Here is a 24,326-nt window from a genome sequence, read left to right as displayed (position 1 = left end):
GAGCCGCCCCCGAAGGCCGCGCCGCGGTTCCCGGAGAAGGGCGGAGGCGTGGGCCCGAGGCCGGGCTGCCTGGGCGCCGCGGGCACTGGGGGCGACCCCCGGCTGTGCAGGCTCGACTGAACGGGTCTCGGCGTGTTCGGTACGGGAGGGGGAAGGCTCTCGGGCTTCAGGCCCACGTCGGGCCGCGGCGGAGGCATTCGGTTCCGGGGAGGCTCCGGGGGCCCGCTGCGGTGGCCGGGAGAAGGCGCGGGAAACCTCCCCGGGCCGCTGGGGGGCGAGAAGGGTTTGGCAGACGCCGATCTTCCTCCTGGCGGCAGAATTGGCGGTCGGCTTCCTCCAGCATCTACAGAACAGGCCCGCAGAGTCCCAGTTAGAACCTCAGGGAGCTGGCTTACTGGAAGCCCCTTCCCAGAGTCCTTTAAAACATAGGTTACTACGATTCACATAAACCGAGTTTTGTGCGGTCTTTCCGGGGAACAGACGCCAGCTGTGTTTCCCTTCTAATCCCGGGTTTTACAACCCATCCGCTTTCAGAAGGATTCTGGAGAGCTCACTTGGCATTAAGAGTGGAGAGGAACCGTAAGCATTCTGAGAGGCTCCTATTCGTTATGAGAGGGCAGGAACAAGATGGCCCTGGTAGATGGGATTTCTGCTAATGGTTTTCATTTATCTCCACTGCCAATACTTGTCCCCTGGCCTTTGTACCTCTCAGCTTTGAAAAATAATTCTGCTGCCTTAAGTGAAAAAATTCGTTATCTCAAATGACTTTCTATATGTACACGCTTATCCAATCCCTTTGCAAAGTTGATGGAAAAGTCATGACTCACTGCATTAAGAAAGAACTAAGAAAGGAAAAAAGAAACTTCTGGACAACGTTTAATTAGAAGAGTCAACACCAGTGGAAGGAATTCACTTGTAAAGATGCAGGCAACTATACAACTTTTCCCCTTACTGGGTCCACTTCCAATCTGATACTGGCAGGAGAGAACACAGCTTTAGCTTCTTTGGTTGAGCCCAATTTGCTTCAACCAATAAACTAAAGTTTAGGGACAAACTAAAGGAGGAAACAAAAGACAGGGAAAATGTTACCCTCTCCCCAATCCCTTGAAACCCAAGGTAAGTTTCTGAAAATAATGGTTAGCCTTTAAACTGCCACTTCATTCACAAGCTAATGAATGTATCAAATATTTATTGAGCACCTGCTGTCCATCAGCCGTTATTCTAGATCAGTGATGACAAACCTTTTAGAACTTTCAGTGACAACATACAGCCTGCTGTAGCATGTGTGGCATAGGTTTGCCACCACTGCTCTAGACCCTGCAGATAGAGAAACTAGAAAAACGGAAAAGATCCTGCTCTCTTGAAGTGTATATTCTTGGGAGGGGGGTTAATAATAAGATAGTCAATAAATACTTTCTTCTAACACACTCCCCCCAAAAACTTTCACAGTGAACATGAACTTCTATAACGGTAAGGAGAGAGCCTCGTGTGCTCTGCAGGGTTTTTCATATAGGCATGACCAGATTCAACTTTTCTGTACTTTGAGGTTCACAGACAATCCTACAGGTCATTTGCATGGCTCCTTGCAGAGGACACAGGTTGAGCATCTCTAAATCTGAAAACCTAAAATGCTCCAAAATCTGGAACTGTTTTGTGTGTGTGTAGTACTAAGATTCAGACCAAGAGCGTTGTGCACATAGGTGAGCACACTACCATTAAGCCACACCCTAGCCCTAAAATCTCACACTTTTTGAGTGCTGACATGAACAACAGTGGAAAATTCCTTATCATGAAACTTTGTTTCATGCACAAAATTATTAAAGATATTGTATAAAATTACCTTCAGGGCTGGCTGTATGTATAAGATCTATCCAAAATATGATGAATTTTGTATTTACAATTAGGTGCTAATCCAGAGGTATCTCAATATGCATATGCAAATATTCCAAAATGTGGAATTCAAAATACTTTTGGTCTCAAGCATTTTGGATAAAGGGTTCTCAGCCTTAGACTTATTGGCTCTGAAATATCAAATGTCTGTTGTGCAAATGCCGTTTCAGATGTCCCAGTGTGTCTGAAAAGCGGCTCGCTAGTATTTTTGCTATGCTGGACAGCTGGGGCAGGCTGCCTCACAAAGAAAGCTGCACTTGCTCGGCCGCCGGGCAGAGTTCTGGGGCGCCAAGTTCCATGTGCACCTTCCTTTTCTTCCCCTTTTAGCTCACCCTTTAGAAAACTATAGGAAAGGACAGGTTTCTCCCAAGGATATGGCAAATATTTCATAGCTCTATGGAGCTGCCTGATCCTGAACGATGAAAGAAAGAGCAAAGGAAAAAAGGGGGAATGCAGAGAGGAAGGAAAGAAGGAAAAGCGAGCTAAGTAACTTTTCTTATAAAACAGGGTTAGCATCTCAACTAATGTAAAATGCTCTAAAGGGCACAAAGCCTGCGTGGATCTGCCAAGCTTACAAACTCTGCTTCTTCTTCAGTTACTCAGAGAAGGAGACTTGGTACCATTATCTCTGCTGGCCGTGGATCTCAGCTTCGGCATTCCAGCTTGGAACAGTCCTCCCAGGCCGGGAGGTCCGCCCCCTCCAAAATTTCCACCACCACCGCTGCTTCCTCCTCCACTGCTGCCCCCTCCTCCGCCAAACCCGCTGCTTCCACCAAAGCCACCAGCACCAGCACCGGCTCCTTTGGGCTCTGCAAAAGGAAGAAAATACATGTAAGGAAACGCCCACCTGCGTACTGCGCCAGACCTAGCCCAAGGAAACCATGAGAGGATGGAAGCTAAACCTGGGCCTCTGGGGGACAGCTGGGATTTCTTCCCTCAGCTGCAGGGTTTTAGGTGTTTGCCTCACCCCTGGGCAGAACAGAGGGCTTTTCTTAACGCTGCGGGTCCGGCCCAGCCCAGTAGCGGAAGAAACAGTAAGAGATGACGTTTTGTCCCCATACCCTGCTTGACTGGCTGCCCTATGTGTTGCCATCTATTTGTCCTATATTCTAAGATTTAGCAAATAAAAAGATCTACAAAGGAAGTGTTCCACGGGAGAGAGATGCAGTAAAAATGAAGAAAAAGGAAACAGTTAAAAAAAAAAGCAGAAATAGAAAAAAGAAAAAAAATGAGAACAAAATAAAATATCTCATAGTTTATTCCTTGAAAATATTCAGTATTAAGTGTGTTTTTTCCTGTATTTTTCATTTTATGTTTTTTCTTAAAATTAAGAACAAATTCATCTCAGCATGTTGGCACACACCTGTAATCCCAGCACTCTAGGAGGCTGAGGCAGGAGGATAACAAGTTTGAGTGCAGTCTGGGAAACTTAGTGAGATGCTGTCTTTTTTTTCTTTCTTTCTTTTTTTTTTTTTGGTACTGGGAATCGAACTCACGACCTCGCACTTGCCAGGCAGGTGCTGTGCCGCTGAGCTAAATCCCCAGTCCATGAGATGCTGTCTTAAAAAAAAAAAAAAACAACTGTGAAGGCCCTGGGTTCACTCTCTAGAACCAAAAAAAGGGAAAATAAAATAATAAAAGAAAAGAACATAAAAAAATCACTAACCTCTTTATTGTTAGCATTTCCCATGTTATTATTCTTTGAAAACATGAGATTATAGGGCCATGTTATATTTTAAAACATTAATGTATTATAATTTAATTAACTACCTACTTATTTGATGTCCTTTTAAGTTGATTTTTATTCTTTTGATATCATAAAACTCAACAGGCTAAACAACTTTAAAAGTTTTGGCAAATTAAGAAGGCATAAGATTTTATTTTGCTTTTATTTGCAAAAAAATGGTGAAAGATTTTGAAATGGCAACCACAAAAGAAGAAAGAAAAAGATTATGGGGTAGCCTGTCTTGCTTTCTGAGTTATTCCCCCCACCTTCGAGCTATTTTGTTTTGTTTGAGACGAGATCTCGCTATGTAGTTCAGGCTGGCTTTGGACTCACAGCCATCCTCCTGCCTCAGTCTCCCCAGTGCTGGGGATTGAAGGTGTGTGCCACCAAGCCCACTTTGTTTTTGTTTTGAGACAGTGTGTTGCTATGTTGCCCAGGTGGGGCTCAAACTCACAGTCCTGTCTCAGCCCCCAAGTGCTGGGATTGCAGGTATGTGCCAACACGCTCAGCTGAGCTATTTTATAACTATGAAGTGTAGGAGACCGCTAGGAATGCTAATTATATTTGTCTAAAGAAATGCAAATTAAGTTGTTCCAGACCTGTTTTGCACCTAATTGTAAGTTCGTTTCAGCACTTGTATGTGTGGTACTTTGTACTATATTTTCCTTTGAATTAGTAACATCATACTGACTCCTTCATTAGTTAATGAGTTAAATAAAAGGCTAACATGTTCATTTTATATTTGTGTAAGAGCAATGATTATACCCTCTTTAAAAATTAATCGTTTAATTTATCATGTACATATGCTTATATCTAGATGTTCCCCAAAGGCCTCATGCACTTATAGGTGGGGCTTTGTGACTGGATCCTGGGTGTGTGGTACTGGATTCATCCACTGATGGCTTTATATATAGCTGGGTGGGAGGCAAAGCCTGGTGGGAACAGGTGGTTCACTGTGGGAGTGGCCCGGAAGGAAATATATATGTACCTCAAGCCCTCCTCTTCCCTCGGTGGCTGTCCAGTTCTTGCCTGCCATGCCACGAACTGTTCCTCCTCTGCTATGTCCCTCCGCCGTGCCACCCCACCCTGAAGCCAGCCAAGGGACCGAAAACTCCACAAACTGTGAGCCAAAATAAACCTTGCTTCTTTTAACTTGTGGATGTCAGGCATTTTGTCCCAGCAATGAGAAAGTAAGCAGGTATGATTTTTGTTTGTTTTTGAGACAAGGTGGTCTTACTATGTAGTTCAGACTGGCCTTGAATTCACTATGTAGTCCGAGCTGGCCTTGAACTCGAAGTGATCCTCCTACCTCAGCCTTCCCAGTGCTGGGACTACAGGTGTGTGCCACCACATCCAGCTGTCTGTATTTGTAAGGTTAAATACTGTTTAAAGTTCTACCTCTCTAAAACTAGATTTAGTCTTTGAGTCAGTAAATTATATGTATAAATTAATCTAAGAGAATTGTATATTCACACTTCACACTGGAAATGTATTTTCTCCTATTCATGTCTTCTGGATTTTTTTGGGAAAAGTTTTGAAGTTTTTTTAACTATGAATACATTTTTGTTTGTTAAAGTTGTAAAAAGGGCTTTTTCCTATTATATTTTGTAACTGGTTATTATTTGCATAGGAGATTTCATTTGGTAACTAATAAGCAACTCTAAGTTAAAATTTACAAAAAAATATGACCTTGCATTTCCTGGTAGACATATGGTCTACAAATCATAAAGCTTTCAAATCCCTCCTCTAAGAGGTATGTATCATCTGTTTTACACAGGTAATTACTTTGATGGATGTACTTCCACAATAATGTGAATTATTGATGGTGCTAAAGGTAACTGTTCTGATTTTAGTGAGACTGCTTCTAATAGTAACTATTGGTTTAAAACAGGCTTTTAAAAATATTTACAGTCAGGAAAAATCCTTCTATTTTAGATTTTTAAAACTTTCTTATAGCATAGAATTTTATCAAATGCTGATTTAATATCTACTAATTCGACTATATGGTTTTTTTCTTATTTGATGTGATGGATAAATTTTCAATCTAGTATTAAAAATAGCATAAACTTTGAGCTTGGTGAATTATTTTTATAACATGATTAGGTTTTGGGGGTTTTAAAGCAAGGTATTCTGTCACCCATGATCTTAAGTTATCTGAGGTAGGTTTTCCTAATTTTGGAAATACTGTACTGACATTTAGTTTTGGATAATTCTTTGTTGTGGGTGGCTGACCTGTTCTTTATAGAAGGACTGCATCTCTGTCCACTGCCCACTAGGTGTCCCTTACCCCACCAAAGCTGTGACAACTAAAAATGTCTTCAGGAGAAGGGATGTAGCTCAAGGGTAGAGCATTTGTGTAGTGTACATGAGGCTCTGGGTTTGACCCCCAGCATTGCAAACAAACAAAACACACACACACACACACACACACGGAAAAAAGTCTTCAGACATTGGCACATGTCTCCTGGGAGGCAAAAATCCCATAAAAAACACTTAGGAACAACTTTCTTTTGTGTGTGTGCTCTCTTTGCCAAGTTTTGATATTGGATTATGACAGTTTCTTATACCTAACAGATAGCTTCCCATCTCTTTCTGTTTGGGAGTAATTTATACAACATTGGATTAGCTGTGTTATAGTGATAGAAAATAGAATAATACAAAAAGCTAAAATTAAGGATAGCTAACTGGCTCCAGGTAATTTTGTATAAACTGTAGGACTGTAGGACAGGGCTGAAATCAAGAGCTATCGTGCATTATCATAGGCACCATTTTGATATGGAGCCCAGGATGGCTTCACAGGCAAATATAAAACCATGGACAAACTTTGCCACTTGCAAAGAGCTTGTGATAGCAGTGTAGCTGTCCACTGAAGTGCATGGGCCAATGACATGCACTGGGCTCATTTTGTACATCTTGCTACATTGAGGGAAGCTTTTCTTTTGGTTCTCCAGGGTCTTGCTAAATTGTACAGGCTGAGCCTAAACTTAACAGTTCTCTTGCCTTAGCCTCCCAAGTAGCAGGGGTTGCAGGCATGTGCCCGCATGCCTCGCAGAAGCAGTATACTCTTCAACATTACTGAACAGCTAGAGGGGAGAGGGACCAACACTGTTTCCTTATAATGGGAGAAGCAGACCTTCAAGAATATAGTGAGTTCCACTGGATTGAGGAATAGGCCCAGACTGTCCAGTTTCCTTCAACACTGGTAGGGAATTTACACCACCTCTCCAGGGCCCTATTCTGCCTTTCATAGTGGAGAGAGCTGCTGGCCTCTTATCCCCACACTAGGGATTATAACTCAGATGGCTGCTGGACCAGAGCTTGCCAGATATAACTCACTGTGCTGGGTTCATCCCAGGGAAAATCCTGTGACAATGATGAGTGTTTTGACCAAGAGGTCACACAGTTTCAAATCAAAAGTCAAACACCCCCCAGTTCCTTTTTTTGAGGAGTGCTACTCTCTCATTTGCACCACCTTGCCTGGTAGCAGAGCAGTGTTCAAAGACCTTATTTTAATCTTCCTCTTTTTCATTTCTTCCCCACACCCATCTTCCCCTATAACTCTGATCCTTCTTCTCTTTTCTCTACCCTTAGGTGCTTCTCCCAGTGATGCCCAAGCACTACTTATCTACTTTGCTAAAATCCATCATCTTTATTTGGTAGTTTTAAAACGCCACGTGGTGATTTGTAGAAGGTCAGTGTACTTCCTTGGAGTACAAGTGAGATCTAGGATGAGTCTTGGTAATATCTACTGGATAGTGTAAAGGTCTATGAATGTGAAAGGCCAGTCTCAAAGCCTGATTATTAATGGATTCCAGTCATGGATAATCTTTTTTTTTTTTTTTCTTTTTAAGACAAGGTCTTGCTATGCAGTTCAGGCTGGCCTTGAGTTCACTTTGTAGCCCAGGCTGGTCTCGAACTTGCAATGATCCTCCTGCCTCAGCCTCCCGAGTGCTGGGATTACAGGCATGCACCACCATGCCTGGCCCATTCTTTATTCTGTTGAAAATGCTAATAAGTAGCCTTGTGTTATGGATACTTGTTTGTTTATACATACCCTGCCCTGCAGAAAGTTATCTCAGGCTCAAATGGGTGGATAAGTAAAAATGTGATCTCATTTCCTCTCTCTCAAAGTTTCTGCTAATCCCATCTTATACTTAAATTACACTGTCAGACAACAAAGCACTTGTACAAGCTCATTTGAAGCTCAAACAAACTTGTGATGTCAGTAGAACAGATGTCTATCTCCACTTCACAAATGAGACTTGGAGATGGCACACAATGGATGTGCCCACATCATCTGATCCCAAGGCGAGAGCACTTTCCATATTCCATGCCCATCTCCTCATCTGTGGTGCCAGGAGCAATGGGTTAAACTACAGAAAAATGTTGTGAATAATTCAGAGAATCGCTGCTGTGTATGTTTCAGACAAAGAATTATTATACTGGCTTCCTGCTGCAGTAGAGGGGAACCCAAGCCAAAGCGGTGGCCTACAGTGAGTGGAACAATCCCTTATTTTGCTAGCTTTGCAGCTGTTGTTAACAAAAAAAAAAAAAACAAAAAAAAAAACAACTTTTTTTGGAGGAGGTGTAGAGTTGGTTGTTAGACCATAAACCAACTGTCTCCATGGGAGATAGCTTTCTCACTTACTGTCCAATATTGGTGCACTTCTGTCATTGGTGACTGTCTTCTTTAGTTTCTTCCCTTTGCTGATGTCAGACAGAAGAGCATTTCTCCCAGCCTGTTCTGACTTATTCAAGGTAGGCTTCTCTGTATTGGCCTGAAAGGAAACCACACAAACTTGTTTGCAGCTCCTGGATTAAAATCATGCACTATGCTTCTCAGCTGGACAGGCAGGGTACTGGAAGTTTGCTATTAAGGTTCTTAGAGATAGGCTATAAATCCTCCACAAGTTTTGGACTCCATGTTATGCTTTTTATGACCTAGACATTTGAGAGCAGATGCAGCAGTAAATTACATTCATTTTCAAGGCAGGAAGTCAGCTTCTGCTAAAAGTCTCTGAAAATTCAGACCACAATCTGCCTGCAATTAGTGGAGCCAAGGTGAGGGTTGATGGCTACACATGATAAGGGAATTTGCAGTCTCAGGGTTCTGTAGGACACTTTAGGCTTCATTCTCCAGGGCGTGTCCTGAAGGACGAGATACCTTTCCCATCTTTTAAAACTAACCTGGTGCAAGGAAAAAGTGTCTCTAATGAATAATAGTGGGTTTAAAAACTCACTGAGGGGCTGGGGATTTAGCTCAGCAGCAAAGCGCCTGCCTGGCAAGCGCAAGGGTCGTGAATTTGATTCCTAGTACTGAAAGAAAAACAAAAACAAAGCAAAACAAAAAAATCACTGAAATTTCTGAAAACAACTTCTTAGTACGTTGACAAAGACACAATATTTAAGTGAGATTTATTGAGGTATAATTTACATATGGTGAAATAATCCTTTGAGGTTAAGGTTTTGTGAGTTTTGACAAACATACAGAGTTGTGTAACCACACCATAATCAAAATACAGAACATTTTCATTATTCTCTAAAGTACCCTGGTGTCCCTCTGGCCTACTTGTTTCTGATGTTTAATCCATTTGAAAATGTAGCTCAGAGAACCTACAGAGTGAAGAAACATACTGCTTTAAGATGTTTGGGTATGTTCCTGTATTTCTGGAGTTCCTGGAAATCAATCTTGCTTCTTCAAGGTCATTTAGGAGCAGAGACACTAAGAGTCCAGCACGTGGACTTGGAAGTAAGCATCTGCCTGTGGCTGTCACACTGGAAACTGGCCTGGCCTTGTCTGGGCCCAGGGAGGTCCTTCCAGCAGACCCGAGAGTCCTGCTAGGCTGCCCCAGCCCTCCTGGATGGGATGTGCTTGCAGATGGGCCAGCAAGGGCCATGAGAGGTAAAGCTGGAGAAGGGTGTGACTTGCCGTCTCATCCACCCTCCTGTTATTAGAGTTAGCTCAGAAAAACCCTGAAGTAGGCTACATGGGCTCACCGTGTGTTAAATTGGAAGTGTCTTAAAATAATTAAATTATAAAAGATTACTTGCTTATGATAATGATAATAATATATCTTTTACACTGGACCAGGCACTATTTTCAGCACCTTATGTGTATTATTTCATTTAGTCCTCATCAGCTATGGGTTGTTATTTCCATTTCAGACAAGGAAACTGGAGCATAGGGAGATTATATTGTTTGCCTCATTACCAGTTAGTAAGAAGAGGAGCTGGGATTCAAACCCTGACAGTCTGACTCCAGGGCCTTCCCTATAATCAGACAGAAGGGTAAACATGGGCTCCATGAGCCCCCAGCATGGCCCGGAAGCAGCCTGTTTAGAGCTTCTCAGCTGTTCTTCCAGAAGCGCCCTGCATATCAGCTTGCATTTAGTGGTTTATCCTCTACTGCTCTGAAACTTGTTTTTTTTTATCTGATCAACAGCATACCTTGAACATCCTGGAAAGAGTTTTAAAATTTACCTTCTGTCTTCATTTTAAGAATGAACATGAACTGAGGTTTAGGGAGGTTAACTGAAATGCCACACTGGAGTTCTAACAATTTGCAGGTCAACAATGTTCAGTGGCTTCCTGTTCAGCTTCAAAATTTATTCGATACCTGACTTCCTTGAGTGTTGGCCTCTCTCATGTGACAGAGCAGAGCCCTTAACTGCACCGCTGCACTGGGCAATGTCCCTTGATGGCCACCAACCCTCTTTCCCCTTTTTTCCTCTCTATACCCTATTTCTCCAGGATCTTGCTTTGAGTTAGATACCAAAGGATAGAAACTGGTTGATGGGATAAACAAGGGTTCCTCAAACTTTAATCGTTCTCATGCAGTATTCTCATGCCATCTGTGTTAGTATTTTGTATTTTTACCAGCCAACTCAATATATTATTGATGACACTATTTTTCAATGAACGTATTAAATTAACTGACTGCTGAACCCTGAATTTGATGTGTTAATCATCATTTTAAAACACATATTAAAATAAATACATAAGCATTGAAATTCAAAAAATTAATCCATTACTATTCAGCAGTGGTATACAACTCACATTTTGGGAGAAACAGAAACCAATCTTGCCAGGCCAGCCGGATCAGAACTCCTCAAACGTATCCATGCAAAAGACCAGCTTTAAAAACTTTTTTCAATCTTTGTAAAATCACAACGAATTTTTGTAAAATAAAAAGGGCTGGGGATGTAGCTCAATGGTAAAGCATTTGCCCTACATATGTGAGGCCCTGAGTCAGTCCCCAGCACGGCTGAATGAATGAATGAATGAGTGAGGAATATGACTCTGTCTCCCCAAGCCTCAGTTTCCCTATATGAAAGTGAAGGGAGCACCAGTGTGAAGCTTCTGAGTAGTGCAGGCATCAGGTGCAGGGGAAGCCCTGGGAAAGGAGTGTGTCTTGGAGTCATTTCATACCACTGTGTGGCTCCTGGAACAGGGTTCACTAACTTTCCCACAGGTCTCTGGAGGACCAGATGACTGCAGTGAAGAAATTCCCCTGGGCAGTAAACATTTAAATGCAAGGACAGGCTAAAAGGGGCATGTGAGTGTAGGTGGGAAAGATGCTGGTGGTAGGGATGACAGTTCAAAAACAGTGAAAAGAAAGGGGAGGGGGCAAAGAAAAAGAAAGCAGAATGGACAACACGTACTGGACACACTGCACACAGAGACCTGCATGCTGAGTGGATACAGTACCTGCTGGCCTCAGAACGGCTCCTGCAAGTTTCCCTTGATGGGCACGTCGAAGGAAACCTAAGGAGCCCCACTGCACATTCACACGGTGGATGGCAGCAGACATTAACCAAACAAATCTTTCATGGTGTTTAGATTCTCAAGGTCTCAGGGGTTGGCTTACTGTCGGCCCTGGCAGAGCCTGCTCTATCACCCCTGTACCAGAATGCACACACACAAAATGCATACTTGCATGCCAGATTTGGACTTCTTCTGGCTTGCAATAGGTATACAAACTGGAGACACTCACCAGTGCAAATGTGGGTGGCGGAGGGGGTGCTGGTGGGGGAGGGACAGGCATCTTGGATGGTTATACTTTCAACAGTTTTGCTGATAAATCTGTAAAGACAAAACACAGCATCCTAGTCACTTTCTCATTGCTGAGACTCAGTATTAAGCACGAATAAATTAAAGGAGAGGTTTCCATTGGCTCATGCTTTTTTTTTTTTAGAAGTTTCAGTATGTAGTTGGCTGGTTCCAGGGCAGAAGCAGAATGGGGAAGGACCCGCTACAGAGGAAAGCTGCTCACCTCCTTGCAGCTGGGAAGTAGAGAACAAAGGAAGGAGCTGGGAAGGGAGATACATTCTTCCAGGCTATGACCCAGTGACGTGCCTCTTCTGACCAGAACCCCCCTACTAACAGCAAGTCAGCCTTAGCATCCATATAATCCAGGCTCCGTCCAAAAGCCTGGAAGCACACGGAGCTCTTGGGAAGGACAGCTAGATTTAAACCATAACATTCTGCTCCCAGCCCCCAAGATTCATGCACATCTCTGTATGCAAACTGCATTTAACAGCTGCCAAAGTCTTAACAGTTCCAGCACTGCTTGGAAGTCCAAGTTCAAATTTCCTCTGAGACTTAACACAAACTCTTAGCTGTGAGCCCCTGTAAAAATCAAAAAGAAATTAAACACTGCTGACATACAATGGCACGGGGTAAACATTCCCAGTCCAAAAAGGAGGAGCGCAGATAGGAAGAAATGAGACCAAAGCAAAAACTGAAACCCAGCAGGGCGAAAGTTAAATCCTGTAATTCCACGTCCAGTACTGCAGGCAAGTTATGGTAAAATGAGAACTCTAAAGGACCTGCACGGCCCTGCCCCTACAGCATGGCTGGTTCATCTCCCAGGGCCTCTCTCCCTTGTTCCCTGCCTACTGTTTTCCTCAGCTGAGTCCCACAGGCCTGGCACCTTCGACATACCGGGGTCTCCCAAGCACTTTTGGCAGTCATGTACTAGACTCTTTAGTAATACTCTGTCTTATTCTTCCTGCTTTCACACCAAGCGACAGCTTGACTTATGTTCAACTTTTTACAGGGATGGAATTGCCTTTCTCTTCCTCACATCTCCGATGAAATTGTTCTGTCTGGAAGGTCCCTGGCAGGGGAAGCCTCTGAGCCATGGTGCTCGAAAAGACTGGAAGCCAAACCCAGTGCTGTGCTGCTCAATTCCACCTCACCGCAGCAGGTCACAGCAGAAAGAGATGGCCCTCGGCCTGTGGCCTGTTAAGCTCAGGGTTTTCATGGAATGACTAGAAGTGTATCCTAGGCAAGTCTGATGGAAAACAAGTGCTCTTCAAGTGGCTCCTCCTCACTCATCCCCAAGACAAAATCCTTTGTTGCTCTCCCCATGCTCAGCACCCCCAGCTGGTTTCATTAAAACCTGAGATTCCCTGTTGTAAAGTTTGAGCCTTGCACTGGGGGCAGCCTGAAACACTGGCCACCGGAGTGACAATTTCTATCCAACACGTGTCCCAAATCTCGAACAGCAGAATTATTTCCTGTTTGTTCTCAATAGTCTCCGAATTGCAGAAAACTACTTTTTAGAACTTAAAATATTTAGCTCAAGCACCAAAAGTTAAGGTGGAAAATATATGCCTTGAAATAAATGCTTTCTATTGAAATAATGCTAGGTGGCTCTCTTTCTGCAAACAGAAATGGGAGGGCAAGGCTAAGAGGACATCGCTAGACTTGTCACAGTTGCTGGAAAAGAAGAATTAAGACAGTCGAAACAGTTCCATCCCAAAGTGGGCTATCAAAAACAAACAGAATTTTAAAACATTCCACCACTGCAACAGCAGCTATCACTTCCAGAGAAGCAACTGGATCCAGGTGTGTTACTCGTATTGTCCCTGATGCCTGAGCACTCAGGCTAGCACAACTGTGCTGAAGACAGTGAGCCTCGGAGAAAGTGACTCACGCAAGATTCCCTTGCATCTCGTCCTCTTGGTGCCCGCTTTTCCCCTGGAGCACAATGCCCGGCTCCCTGCTTTTTAAAGCATTCTCAGGGCGGCTAACTAGTGCTACTAACTAGGCCGGACTCTTTAAATAAATGACTGTTTTAGACAAGGATTCACTTCAAATCTGTCCTTTAAATTGGCCTTTCCTGCATGTCAACAATCCCCCATGGAGCCAACTGGGCACTGTGAGTGGGGCTGAGTGCCCCCTGTGTGGGGGACTCTCCAGCTGCAAAGGACTTTCAGAGGCCTGGGAGCTGGACGTCTCCCAGCACCAGGAGCTGAATGCAGGGTCTCACTGTGAAAGAAGCTGGAGCCAAGTCAGTGGAGATGGCGGCTGTCAAGGCAGGGGTAGCCTGGTCTGCCTGGCAGACCCGAGTGGTGGGCTCCATGGCACAGTCCTTCCATGTATTTGGTGGATGCAGTGTCCCTCAAGACTCTATCTTGTTTGATTCTATGTTCACCAACCACTCTTTTGTCATCCTGCTATCTCTGTACCTAGGAAGGAGTAGATTCTGGTCAACTAACAGGAATCCCCTGTGGGCTTGTCTCTCATGAGTCAGTCTCTGGTTTCAAAGATAAAACCGAACTACTTCTGTCCTGCACGTCTCAGTGGCCACAGTGGAATGGGGACCGTTTCAGGGGACCGCGCCCCACAAGGCCTTCTTAATTATTTTGCACTTTTCTGCTGTTGCTGTTTTAGTACCGCCTGTCCTCTACCTGGCTTATAAATAAACTGGATCACAACGCAAGGGGGGACTGCTGATTCTGTGATCCAGATGGCTAGTGAGGGAGACACAGCAATGGTCTTGGTTGGGGACAGAGCCAGTCCCAACATCACGGCCAGTACAGAAACAAGCAGGCAAAATCAAGGTCCAGGAACAAGAAGCTAACAAAGACTTCAGGATCTTGAGAGAAGCAGGGCTTTCCACTCCCGGCCAAATCAGACAAAAGCGGGGAGAGGATCTGCGGGTGAGCGCTCTTACTTTCCAAGTGCCACGAAGAAGTAAGCATTCTTTCTGTCCACTTCTCAGGATGAATGTTGCCACCTTCCCTGCCCCCATCTCCCACTGCCCTCCAGATGAATGATTTCCATGCCCACCTCAATGCTACAAAGCTGCCTTGTACCCCTTGCTTGTTTCTAGCTGAACTCCTAGGCATGGCCTGAACTCTTAGGCACTGCCACCTCATTCCCACATGGATTAAAGGAGCTCCACCACCAGCCCCACTTCTTGGCTGTCTTTCTTCTGGACTGTGGGTGGACCCCACCAGGTCTCTCCCACTACCTCGCAGAAAGCAAGGTTCTCACCAAATATGTGTGGAGTGAGAACTAGGGACCGCATCAGCAGGCTGGCTGCTTGCCATTCCAATGGCTCTTAGCATCCTTCCTTGTGCACTGTGAAGTTTAGGCAAGGAATCAGCCCCACGCCAGTGTTAAGTACTGAGACTCGTTTTTCTAGTAGCCCAGATTTCCCCAAAGAAGCAAACCAAAACCTAAGGCCTGGGGAAAGTAGTGATTTCCCTTCTCCCAGAGTTAACAGCCCCCCTCAGAGCCAGAGGCGGGCCTTACTAAAGGGTCTTGGCACCAGACCACAGAGCCTAACAGACCAGATATGCTTGCCTGGGTCCTTACACCCACAGCATCCATGGTTACAATCAGGGTCTTGTGAACTTGGATGAAGAAAGTACGTATTATTTAGCATTTCCTTTCAATTTCAAATGTAGACCACCAATCAATTCCCGAGCCACCTTTACAACAGTTTTTCACGTGAGACTTTCACATCACCTTACAAGTGCTGCAGATCTCCCTTGAAGTTCTGACATTGAGATCTGCTACTAGATCATGTTGCTTAAAATACTGACAAAGAAGTATATATTTCAATGTAATTAATGTCTTTTGGATTCCTCTGTATTTACACTTCAAAACAGTCACAGGAGGAGCTCTGTTGGGTGGGAGTGAAGGAGCCCAGCCACTGGTCCTCCAGAGAGCTGCATTTCTGTCTTCCCTCAGGAGAGGGGAGCTCGGCAGAGGAGGCTCTGTCCTGGGGCCATCAGGAGCCCCGGAACAAAGGAGAGGTCCAGGGTGACAGATCTTGAAGTGTGGCCTGTCATTTCCTGCACCAGAATCCACTCTGCTGTCTGCCCCCAGCCCATCCGCCAATCCCAGACTCTCTTTTTGCAGAGCCTTGCCTCCCACCCACCCAGCACTGAACTTCTGAGAACACATACTTGGGAAATTCATTTCTTTGCATGAATTATTTCAGTGCTTAAACAACTTCCATCATGGAGGGGGCATGCTTTTTCCAACTTTTACCTGGTATGCAGAGAAAACTCTAGGGATGGAAAAGGCTTTTGTTTTCCCACATTGCTAGGAGACTGAATTGTAACCCTGCAAATTCACATGCTGAAGCCCCAACCTCTAATACCTCAGAATGTGGTCATTTGGAGATATGGCCTTGGAGAAGTGACTAGGTTAAAAATAAGACTATTAGGATGGAGCCTCTAGTAAGGCCACCGTCCTATAAGAAGAGGCCGAGACACCAGGGATGTGTGCATGCAGAGGGAACTGTCTGCAGACACAGTAAGAAAGCACCATCTGCAAGCCAAGGGGAGGCCCAAGGAGAGAACAATCCTACCGACACCTTGATTTTGAACTTTTAGCCCTAGACTTGTGAGAAAATAAATTTGTACTATATGGACCATGAAGTCTGTGGGATTTTGTTATGGTAGCCCTAGAAACTAATACACATAGTTTTAACAGTATACATTTGCTTATTACCCATTATGGAACTAGGATAATAGCTTTTAAATAAGTTATCTGTCAATTAATTAATTTCCCACCAGGACATCATTGACAACCCAGATACAGCTGGGTTGTCATACATTAAGGAATAAAAAAAATCAGCCTGCACCCTGATATGTGAGTGACTGTCAAAGCTTTATTTAATAACTAAATGAATCATCAAGAAATTATCAGATTTTAGGTGAAAAACGGTTGAGAGGAGGGGAAGGACCTGCCAATAAACCTTTTAAAAAAGAGTTGGCTCTGTGAGTTGAGAAAACAGAGCACAGTATTTTGCATAAATGACTTGAAAACTTCAGCTACTGGTTCTTCTTTGCTGTGTGTGCACGTGCACCCATGCACAGAGTGTACCTCAATGTTTAGAAATTCTACGATGTCCTAGTTCTGTGAATGAAACTGTTGGCATCACTGGTTTAACTATAACACTATTAAGCAACATCACACACACGTAGTTGATTCCAGGCAACTACGGCAGTGATGGTGAACGCTTTGGAGCTTTCAATGGTACAAACAGCCTGCTGTGGCACGCGTGCCATAGGTTTGCCACCACTGAACTAGGGCATCTTACAGCCTGGACCCATTTGCTAACCGTGAAATGTTACCAGAAACACCTTGTGAGGAACAGAACCGGTAACCTCTGTCCCCAGAGGGGTCACATTCTCCCTAACCATGTGGACACCAAGAGGCTCAGCCACAGCCCACGGTTAGTCCGGACTGGCCCCGGGACGTTCACTTCTGCAGCACATTAGGAAAGCAGAACTCACTCTAAAGGTAAAAGGATTGATCTCAGGATCCAGAGAACTGCTAATTATTTAAATAAAGTGCCCCTTAGTTTTCCTGGGCAATTTATGTTCATTCTGGAGATAACTGGAGAATGACTGAGAGTTCCAATAGCCCCAGCAGAAACAGCTGCAGGTCCTCAGAAGGTGGGATTCTAACCCTGGGTGTGTCGGGTTCTATTAGCATAGACAAGGCTCGGCTTTATGCAGTTGTGTCTTATCACTACTCTGGGCTATTTGAAAATGTAAAGCTTTTTACTCTAAAAATCTTGCCCTAAGTCACCCTTAAAGACTATCTTACTTAAAATGGATGGGGTAGAAGTATGCCCCCACCAAGGGTGACTCCATAAAGTGGTGTTTCATTTGCTCTGTGAGGGGAAGGGGGTGGGTGCCACAGAAATAATACTGTGGGACAGATCCAAAGGTCCAACTGCTCTCCTGCCCTCATTATTTTCTATTCCTTGTTTTATTTTTACTTACACATTTATATTTTACTTTATATATAATGCAGCCTTCTAGCTTATAAATATACACATATTGCTGTTCTTCCACCATACACACATCTGTTTAACCAAAAGACAGTAATAGAAATAAATTTATAATACACATTATACAAGTGTTTTAATAAATTCATATTGAGTTATTAAAGCCATAAAACAATTGCAATGGCGTTCATAACAAAGATAATGAATCAGCCAGGCATGCTGGCGCATGCCTGTAATCCCAACACCCAGGAAGCTGAGGCAGGAGGATCGCTTGGAGTTCAAGGCCAGTCTGAACTACACAGCAAGATCCTATCTACAAAAAAAACCAAAACAAAACAAAACACAATGACTCTATTGCAAGGTACACTACAAAAATAAGATCATTTAGCAAACAAAGTGCTGCTGAAATATTTAATTTTTAAAAATTACATAATTTGGGGTACCTACTCAAAATTATTCTTCATTCTATTCTTTAAAGACTACAGGATGCAAACTTAGTTGGATATCTTTAAGATCTGAAAGCCATTAGAACTAATTAAGATGAATTTGGCTTTGTTCTTCAACTTCCTGTTAAAATACTCAACAGGAAAATCGATGCTCACAGTAAACCACAGCCATCCTGTTTCTTCAACACGATCTTTTCACAGCTGTGCATGCCTGTAGTTTCTGTTTTATGAGAGTCATTGCAACACCCCTCACCACCACCGAGGAAGCACGTCTTGCTGGGAGGTTCAGAAACTCTTAATGTCTTTGCAGAAGAGCTTGTTGCTGTTATTGTTGTTCCCCCTCTCCTCAGTTTGAAGGTCCCTGCTCAGAGCAATGAGGCAATCCAAACAAAAGAGAAACAAAAGGCAGCAGGACCCGAGAGGAAGCAGAATACTGAGACGAGAAGCTGCTTTCCTTCATAAGCAAAGCAAGAGCCTCCTTACTGACCACCGTTGCTCTCCATGTGCACTACATGTGCAACCCAGGCCTGCCATGCACAGAGTCTCACTTGCTCTTTCCTTGGTTGATTATTCTTTAAACCACAGCTTTGGTGACTCTACTGAGTAGTCTTCTCCCTGGTAATGGTTTAGGTCTCTGCTGACTTAGAGCCCTTCACTACTCCAGACGTCTCCCTTTAGAGCTCTTTTATTATAGTTGATTTACATAGGGGGAGGGTGGGAAACGCATTTTTCAAAGTATGTTTTTTTCATTTGCAGTACTGGGAATTGAAATCAAGGCCTTCACACTGAGCAACATCTCCAGCCCTGCCCCTCTCTCAAAAAAAATTTTTTTGAGCCAGGATCTTGCTCAGTCGCTAAATTGCCTGATTTTAATCTAAGAGTAACTACAAGGGAAATACAGGTTAAGATGAAGTACTTTTAATGCGCTATGGTATGTAGTTAAAATTTAATACACATTTATAGACATCCACGACCCTTTTGGTAGTAGAAGTTTAGCTGAGTGACTCACCTACCTGTCATTAAACTAAGGGACAGGAAAGGGAAACTTTATAAATAGTGTCAGTTTTCCTTCCACTACCTCCTATCTCCTCGAAGTACTCTCTCTTATAGGGGCTCAAATGTCAAAGATAAAATTTTCCTAAACTGTCAGCACCACACTTAGTTTACCCAGAAGAGTAGGATTTATCCCTGCTCCCAGGTACACAAACACATGTGTACACACATCACCACCACCACCACCACACTTAATACATTGTATTCATTTTATCATTAAAATTTATCCTTCTTGTATAAGCAGAAGTGTCACCAAATTTACTTCTTAGGAAGGAAGACATCTTAACTTGAAATTAATCATTTTAAAGATATTTACTGTTTCTGTGATAACTAAAGCATTGGTAAGCCCAGATTCCCAGGACCAGGAAAAGGACCTCAAGAACTTGCACAGTTTATCACGTTGACTTTAGACTGCACTTAGTGAAAAAAATTCTTGGAATTCAGAAAACTTCTTCCATCCCTGGCTGTTACATGGCCTGGAGCAAATTACTTAGCCCCTGTAAGTCCAGTTTCTGCAATTAAATGGAGATAATAGTACTGTATCTACTTAATAGCATTACTCAAAAGTTAATTGAGGCAGTGCTTAATACGTATTAGCCATTTGTTAAAAATAAAATAAATAAAAGTAAAGTGTATAACATATACTAAATGGCCAGTAAATGTTACCATTTTCCTCCTACTTAATCATGAGAAAGAGAAACCATGGGTGATTTAAAACAGCCTATGCGTGCCCGCCCATGCAAGCCTCTGTACCACAAACTGGGAAGGGACATGAGCATAAAGTACACTTTTAATTTCTCAGAGAAGTATATTTATGAAGGCATTTCTTATTCTAGTACTTTTTTTCAGTTTTAATTTTCAGGACTGATAGTCACAGAATAGAGGCAGAGGTATTTATGGCAGTCCAGGGGAATCATTCTTTGCAAGAAGAGGCACATATATGACAATTTGGAAAGAAAAAACAAGTCAAACCTCAAAAGCAGAACTGTACTACAAGTTAAAAGCACAGAAACTTCCCAAGTAAATGATATGTTCATGAACTGTTAAGCAGATTTCACAAGGACATAAAAGGAAAAGGGTCCAGGAATTAGGGAGCTCACCTCCTCTAACGTCTTAGCACAGGTTGACAGGCCAGATCTAGAATGTGATTGATTTCCTTAATAATCAGAGTGAAACAGCTACTGGAATCCAGGGAATAATGTTCACCTTTGGCACTTCTCACAGTATGACAATTCTCCCAAGAGTATGCATCAACCTTCACAGTTTAGATATCAGAGTAGCTGAAGAGCTGTGAACAAGTACCCTATGGACCCAACTGATAAACTTCTAAAGATCATTAGAAAAGTGGACTGTGATTTAAGGTAAACCATCCAGTGATGGTGAACCTTTTAGAGCTTTCAGTGATACTTAAGGCTCACAGAGGCACGAGTGAACCTCTTCAGAGCTATGATAAGGACTACATCACATTCTAATTCAGAAGAAACACAACCTTACGAAGCTAACACATAATACTCTGAGCCACACAACCCAAGTGATCTCTAAGAGCAGGGTTCCACACTAACAGAGCCCAAACCTTCCCCCAGCTTCCGGTCCTCCACTCTTACCATCCTATCAGTCTTTTGCTGCCACCAGGCTTTCTACCAAGCTGTCCTTCTACTCTTAATTAGAGTATTTCTGCAGCCTTTTCCTCATTTACCATGCCTCTATTTTGCACTGTACACATTGCAAACTGCATTTTGCCATTGTATTATTGAAGAGAATTTGTGCTTATTTGACTCAAATTGTACATGCTCCCCTAATTTTTTAAACCTTTACTGAATATTTCTCTAAGGGGAAAAAGGCATACAAGCCAAGTTACATTTCCATAACTATCCTAGAGAATTTTTAAAAATACAAAACATTTCCTTAATCCTGCTCTGTGGATCTTTGAGTACATGGCCTGAAATTTTCAATTATTGTATTTATGCCAAAATTTAATCATAGTAAATGTAAACACAATTTGATTTACAATAGCAATGTAGTACAGTGCTTCAGTGGGGACAGAATTATTCTAAAACACCATCTGTTTTCTTCCTAACAGACTCTGCGTAGAAATGGTTTAGTTGGGAGTTGAACTTAACACATCTACAGCAAAAGGACAACAACAGTTTTGTTTCAAGTTTGTTTTAAAGCTGCCAAGGACTCTTTCTACTCTAAAATATTACTGTTGCTGGCCAAACTAAGGATTCAAAGGACACCTGTACCTTATACTAATGTTTCCTGATCTGAGCCCCCATCTTAGGTGGGAAAGTAGGGAAAGAAATTCCTACAGACCAAATTTGTCCAATGGCCAAAAAAATTCTGCCTAAAATGTTGCTTAGATCTTATCTCAAAACCCAAGTTATGAATCACTCATAATATAATCACTATCGTGGACAACAGGAATACATCACATGGTTTTCTAACTAAAAAATTATACAATTTTATCTCAACATATGATGGCCCATCAAAAGTCACTTAGTTCCTCCTTCTCTCTGATAAAGGAAATAAATTTAGTTTGAATACAATTGTTCTTACCGTTAGAGGGAACTGCAAGAAGGCATGATCAGGGACACCGGCAGACAGAGAGCAAGCGAGACATGAGCCAAGAGAGAAAACTGTCCCTGAAAAAGGCATCATCTTCTAAGGCATACGTGGGGTCGTTTCTGGGCAGCCATTTTGGACAAGCTCCGGCCTCTTCTTCAGTGTGACATACTGAGTCAGAGGCAGACGTCCTTCTGTGGTATTCGCTTCCTGTCTGATTAATTTGTTGTTTGTTCCTTCCTCCTTTGCTTCACAAAAAGAAACTACATTGGTTTTACTTAAGAAGCAAGCAACGAAAAAAATATAAATTAAAAAAATTAAATGTTTTTCTTTCCCACAAGGTATAATCTAGCCATTTGGTATGGTGACAAAGGGAGTTCAGCACCTCTATCCAGTTAAAGGCCTGACTTTTATTTTAGACACTTCTACAAAAATAATCATTCATGGGAATTGAGATTCCTTCAAAAGAATTCTATGTGAAAGCACCACTCTCAATTCTGACTTTTCCACTTAGTAATAAGGACAAGAGTCACTCAAGAAATAAAAGCTCTGAAGTATCCTGGTAATGAATCTAAGTGATTCTTCCTCATTTACAGAGCAGTCAAGTGTGTGGGGAGAAAGTTACAAATGCAGATGAAGAGAGCAGGTCAGGTGTATGAAGGCAAATGAGTTTTGAAATGTGGTTTGCGTGCCTAAGGCAGGATAAATGATACACAGCCCAAGTCAGCTGAAGAGTCACAGCTCCCTAAGCCAACATGTTTTCTTTCTGTCCTCCCAACTGAATGGGGTAACAACAACTCTCCCAGGAGATGCCTGACAAAAGCGTACAGGAAATAAGGACAGAAGGTGGAGTCAGACATCTCCCTTTTAAACATCTCTACGAGGTGGGTGGCAGTGGAATATATAGTAGACAATATATAGTAGACAACACCATGTCAGAATCTTGACTTATGTACAGTACAAGGCAATCTGAAAATGCTCTTAATTTTTTTCTTGACATGTGAAAGATTTAGACTTATAACTGTAATGTATGCAATGTAACTCTGAGAAGTATATCACTGGGAGAATGAAAAACAGAAGCATGTTTCGAAAATTAACTTTACTGTAAAATGTGCTCATTGGTTCCTGATTCTGCTGGGTTCAGAGCAAAGAGGCACGTGAAGACCTGATGTTAGCAAACCTTCCCTTACCTGTAAATGCCCTCACTGGGCAGACACCAGTGTTCTCAACTTGGGCTGCTGCTGGGAATTCGTGGAAGCAGTTTCGGCTGAGAAAATTCGTGTGGAGCAGTGGGTGGGATAGTCGGGGGACCTGTGGGATTCACTGGGTGGGGCCTTCAACATGGTGCTTAGGACAGAGCTCGAACAGAGGAGAACTAGGGTAGATGATATCTAAAATTCTTTCAAATTTTAGATTCCCTGAGATCTGAATTGAACTGCATAAGCAGTGTCTGATGTCATGGACACACTTCCTGAAAGCTGAGCACGCAAAGATGGGCAGTTACTAGAAGTGGTAGTATTACTAGAATGTCCCCTACTGTACCTGGAGCCACTTGAAAGGCTGCATCCCTAACACAGGGCTTACAATCCCAAAGAAAATCAGTATACAAATAAGTACAACCTGAGTTGGGACAGAGGCAAAACCCTGTAGCTATCATGTCCTTTTTCCTCTGCAAACCCTTGGGACAAGAGAGAATTTGATCAAAGTGTCTGAGTGAATCTTCTGGGGGAAGTCTAATTATAGTTGGGTCTAAAAAGAGAACATGGGTCACATGATGGTTTTTCTATGTATTTACAGAATTATTTTTGAAGTTCACTAAGTGAGGCAACACACACACACACACACACACACACACTCTTGCACTCACACATGCATGCAGATACTCAGTAGGTTAGTGATAGCTCAGTAAGAAAGCAGCAGGTCACCTAGAAGGCAGGAGCCACAGGAGTACAAGCTAGTAGTTGTACGAAGTCTGGGTCTAGTCCAGCGATGGCAAACCTTTTAGGGCTTTTAATGATAACATACAGCCTGCTGCGGCTTGTGTGGTGCACGCGTGCCACCACCGCTCTAGCCCATCTTTAATGAAAACTTGAGAATGCAGTCAGCATTAGACACACTTATTAGGGATCTATTATGCACAAGAGGACATGAGTCGGACAATGCTTCCTCTCTGCTTAACCCCCTCCAGTGTTTTCTCATTTCACTTAAATAGTCCAAATTGGGCCCACACGATCTGCCTCCCTAGTGCTCTGACTCCATCTTAACGTTCCCTTTTGTTATTTTTCTTCCCAGCCCTTTCTGTTCCTTAACTGCACCAAGCTCATTTGCATCTTGCAAGTCCTCTCGCCTGGGACACTCCACTCTTGGTTCCACTCTTGACACTCTTTAAATGTCAGCCAAGAAAAAGTCCCATCTCTCCTGTTCTCTTCTCGTCATAGCACATGTCACCATCTGACGTTTTATTTGTGTGCTGCTCCCCACCAGAGGTCAAGCTCCACAAGGGCAGTGACTAGGTCTGTCTTGTCTCCCACTGTTGCCTCAGCATCTAATATAATACACTGTCTAACACCTGGTAGGTGCTCAATAACCAGTGCTTATTAAATGG

At 43.0% G+C, this 24,326-nt stretch overlaps 1 protein-coding gene across 1 annotated transcript in view; it reads right to left on the bottom strand.

Annotated features, from left to right (window-relative positions):
* Positions 1 to 24,326, bottom strand: part of Wipf1 (WAS/WASL interacting protein family, member 1) — a gene marked incomplete in the record, with an annotated part of 70,626 nt that overhangs the window by 10,824 nt on the left and 35,476 nt on the right. Inside the window, 4 exon segments of the mRNA XM_013518745.1 lie at positions 1 to 343; positions 2,511 to 2,699; positions 8,265 to 8,394; positions 11,610 to 11,698. Coding sequence (XP_013374199.1) covers positions 1 to 343; positions 2,511 to 2,699; positions 8,265 to 8,394; positions 11,610 to 11,660 — 713 coding nt within the window.

This window comes from Chinchilla lanigera, unplaced genomic scaffold, assembly GCF_000276665.1.
Source record: "Chinchilla lanigera isolate Chin_1 unplaced genomic scaffold, ChiLan1.0 scaffold00048, whole genome shotgun sequence".
Taxonomy (NCBI): Eukaryota; Metazoa; Chordata; class Mammalia; order Rodentia; family Chinchillidae; genus Chinchilla; species Chinchilla lanigera.
This window is presented reverse-complemented; position numbering and strand designations above follow the sequence as displayed.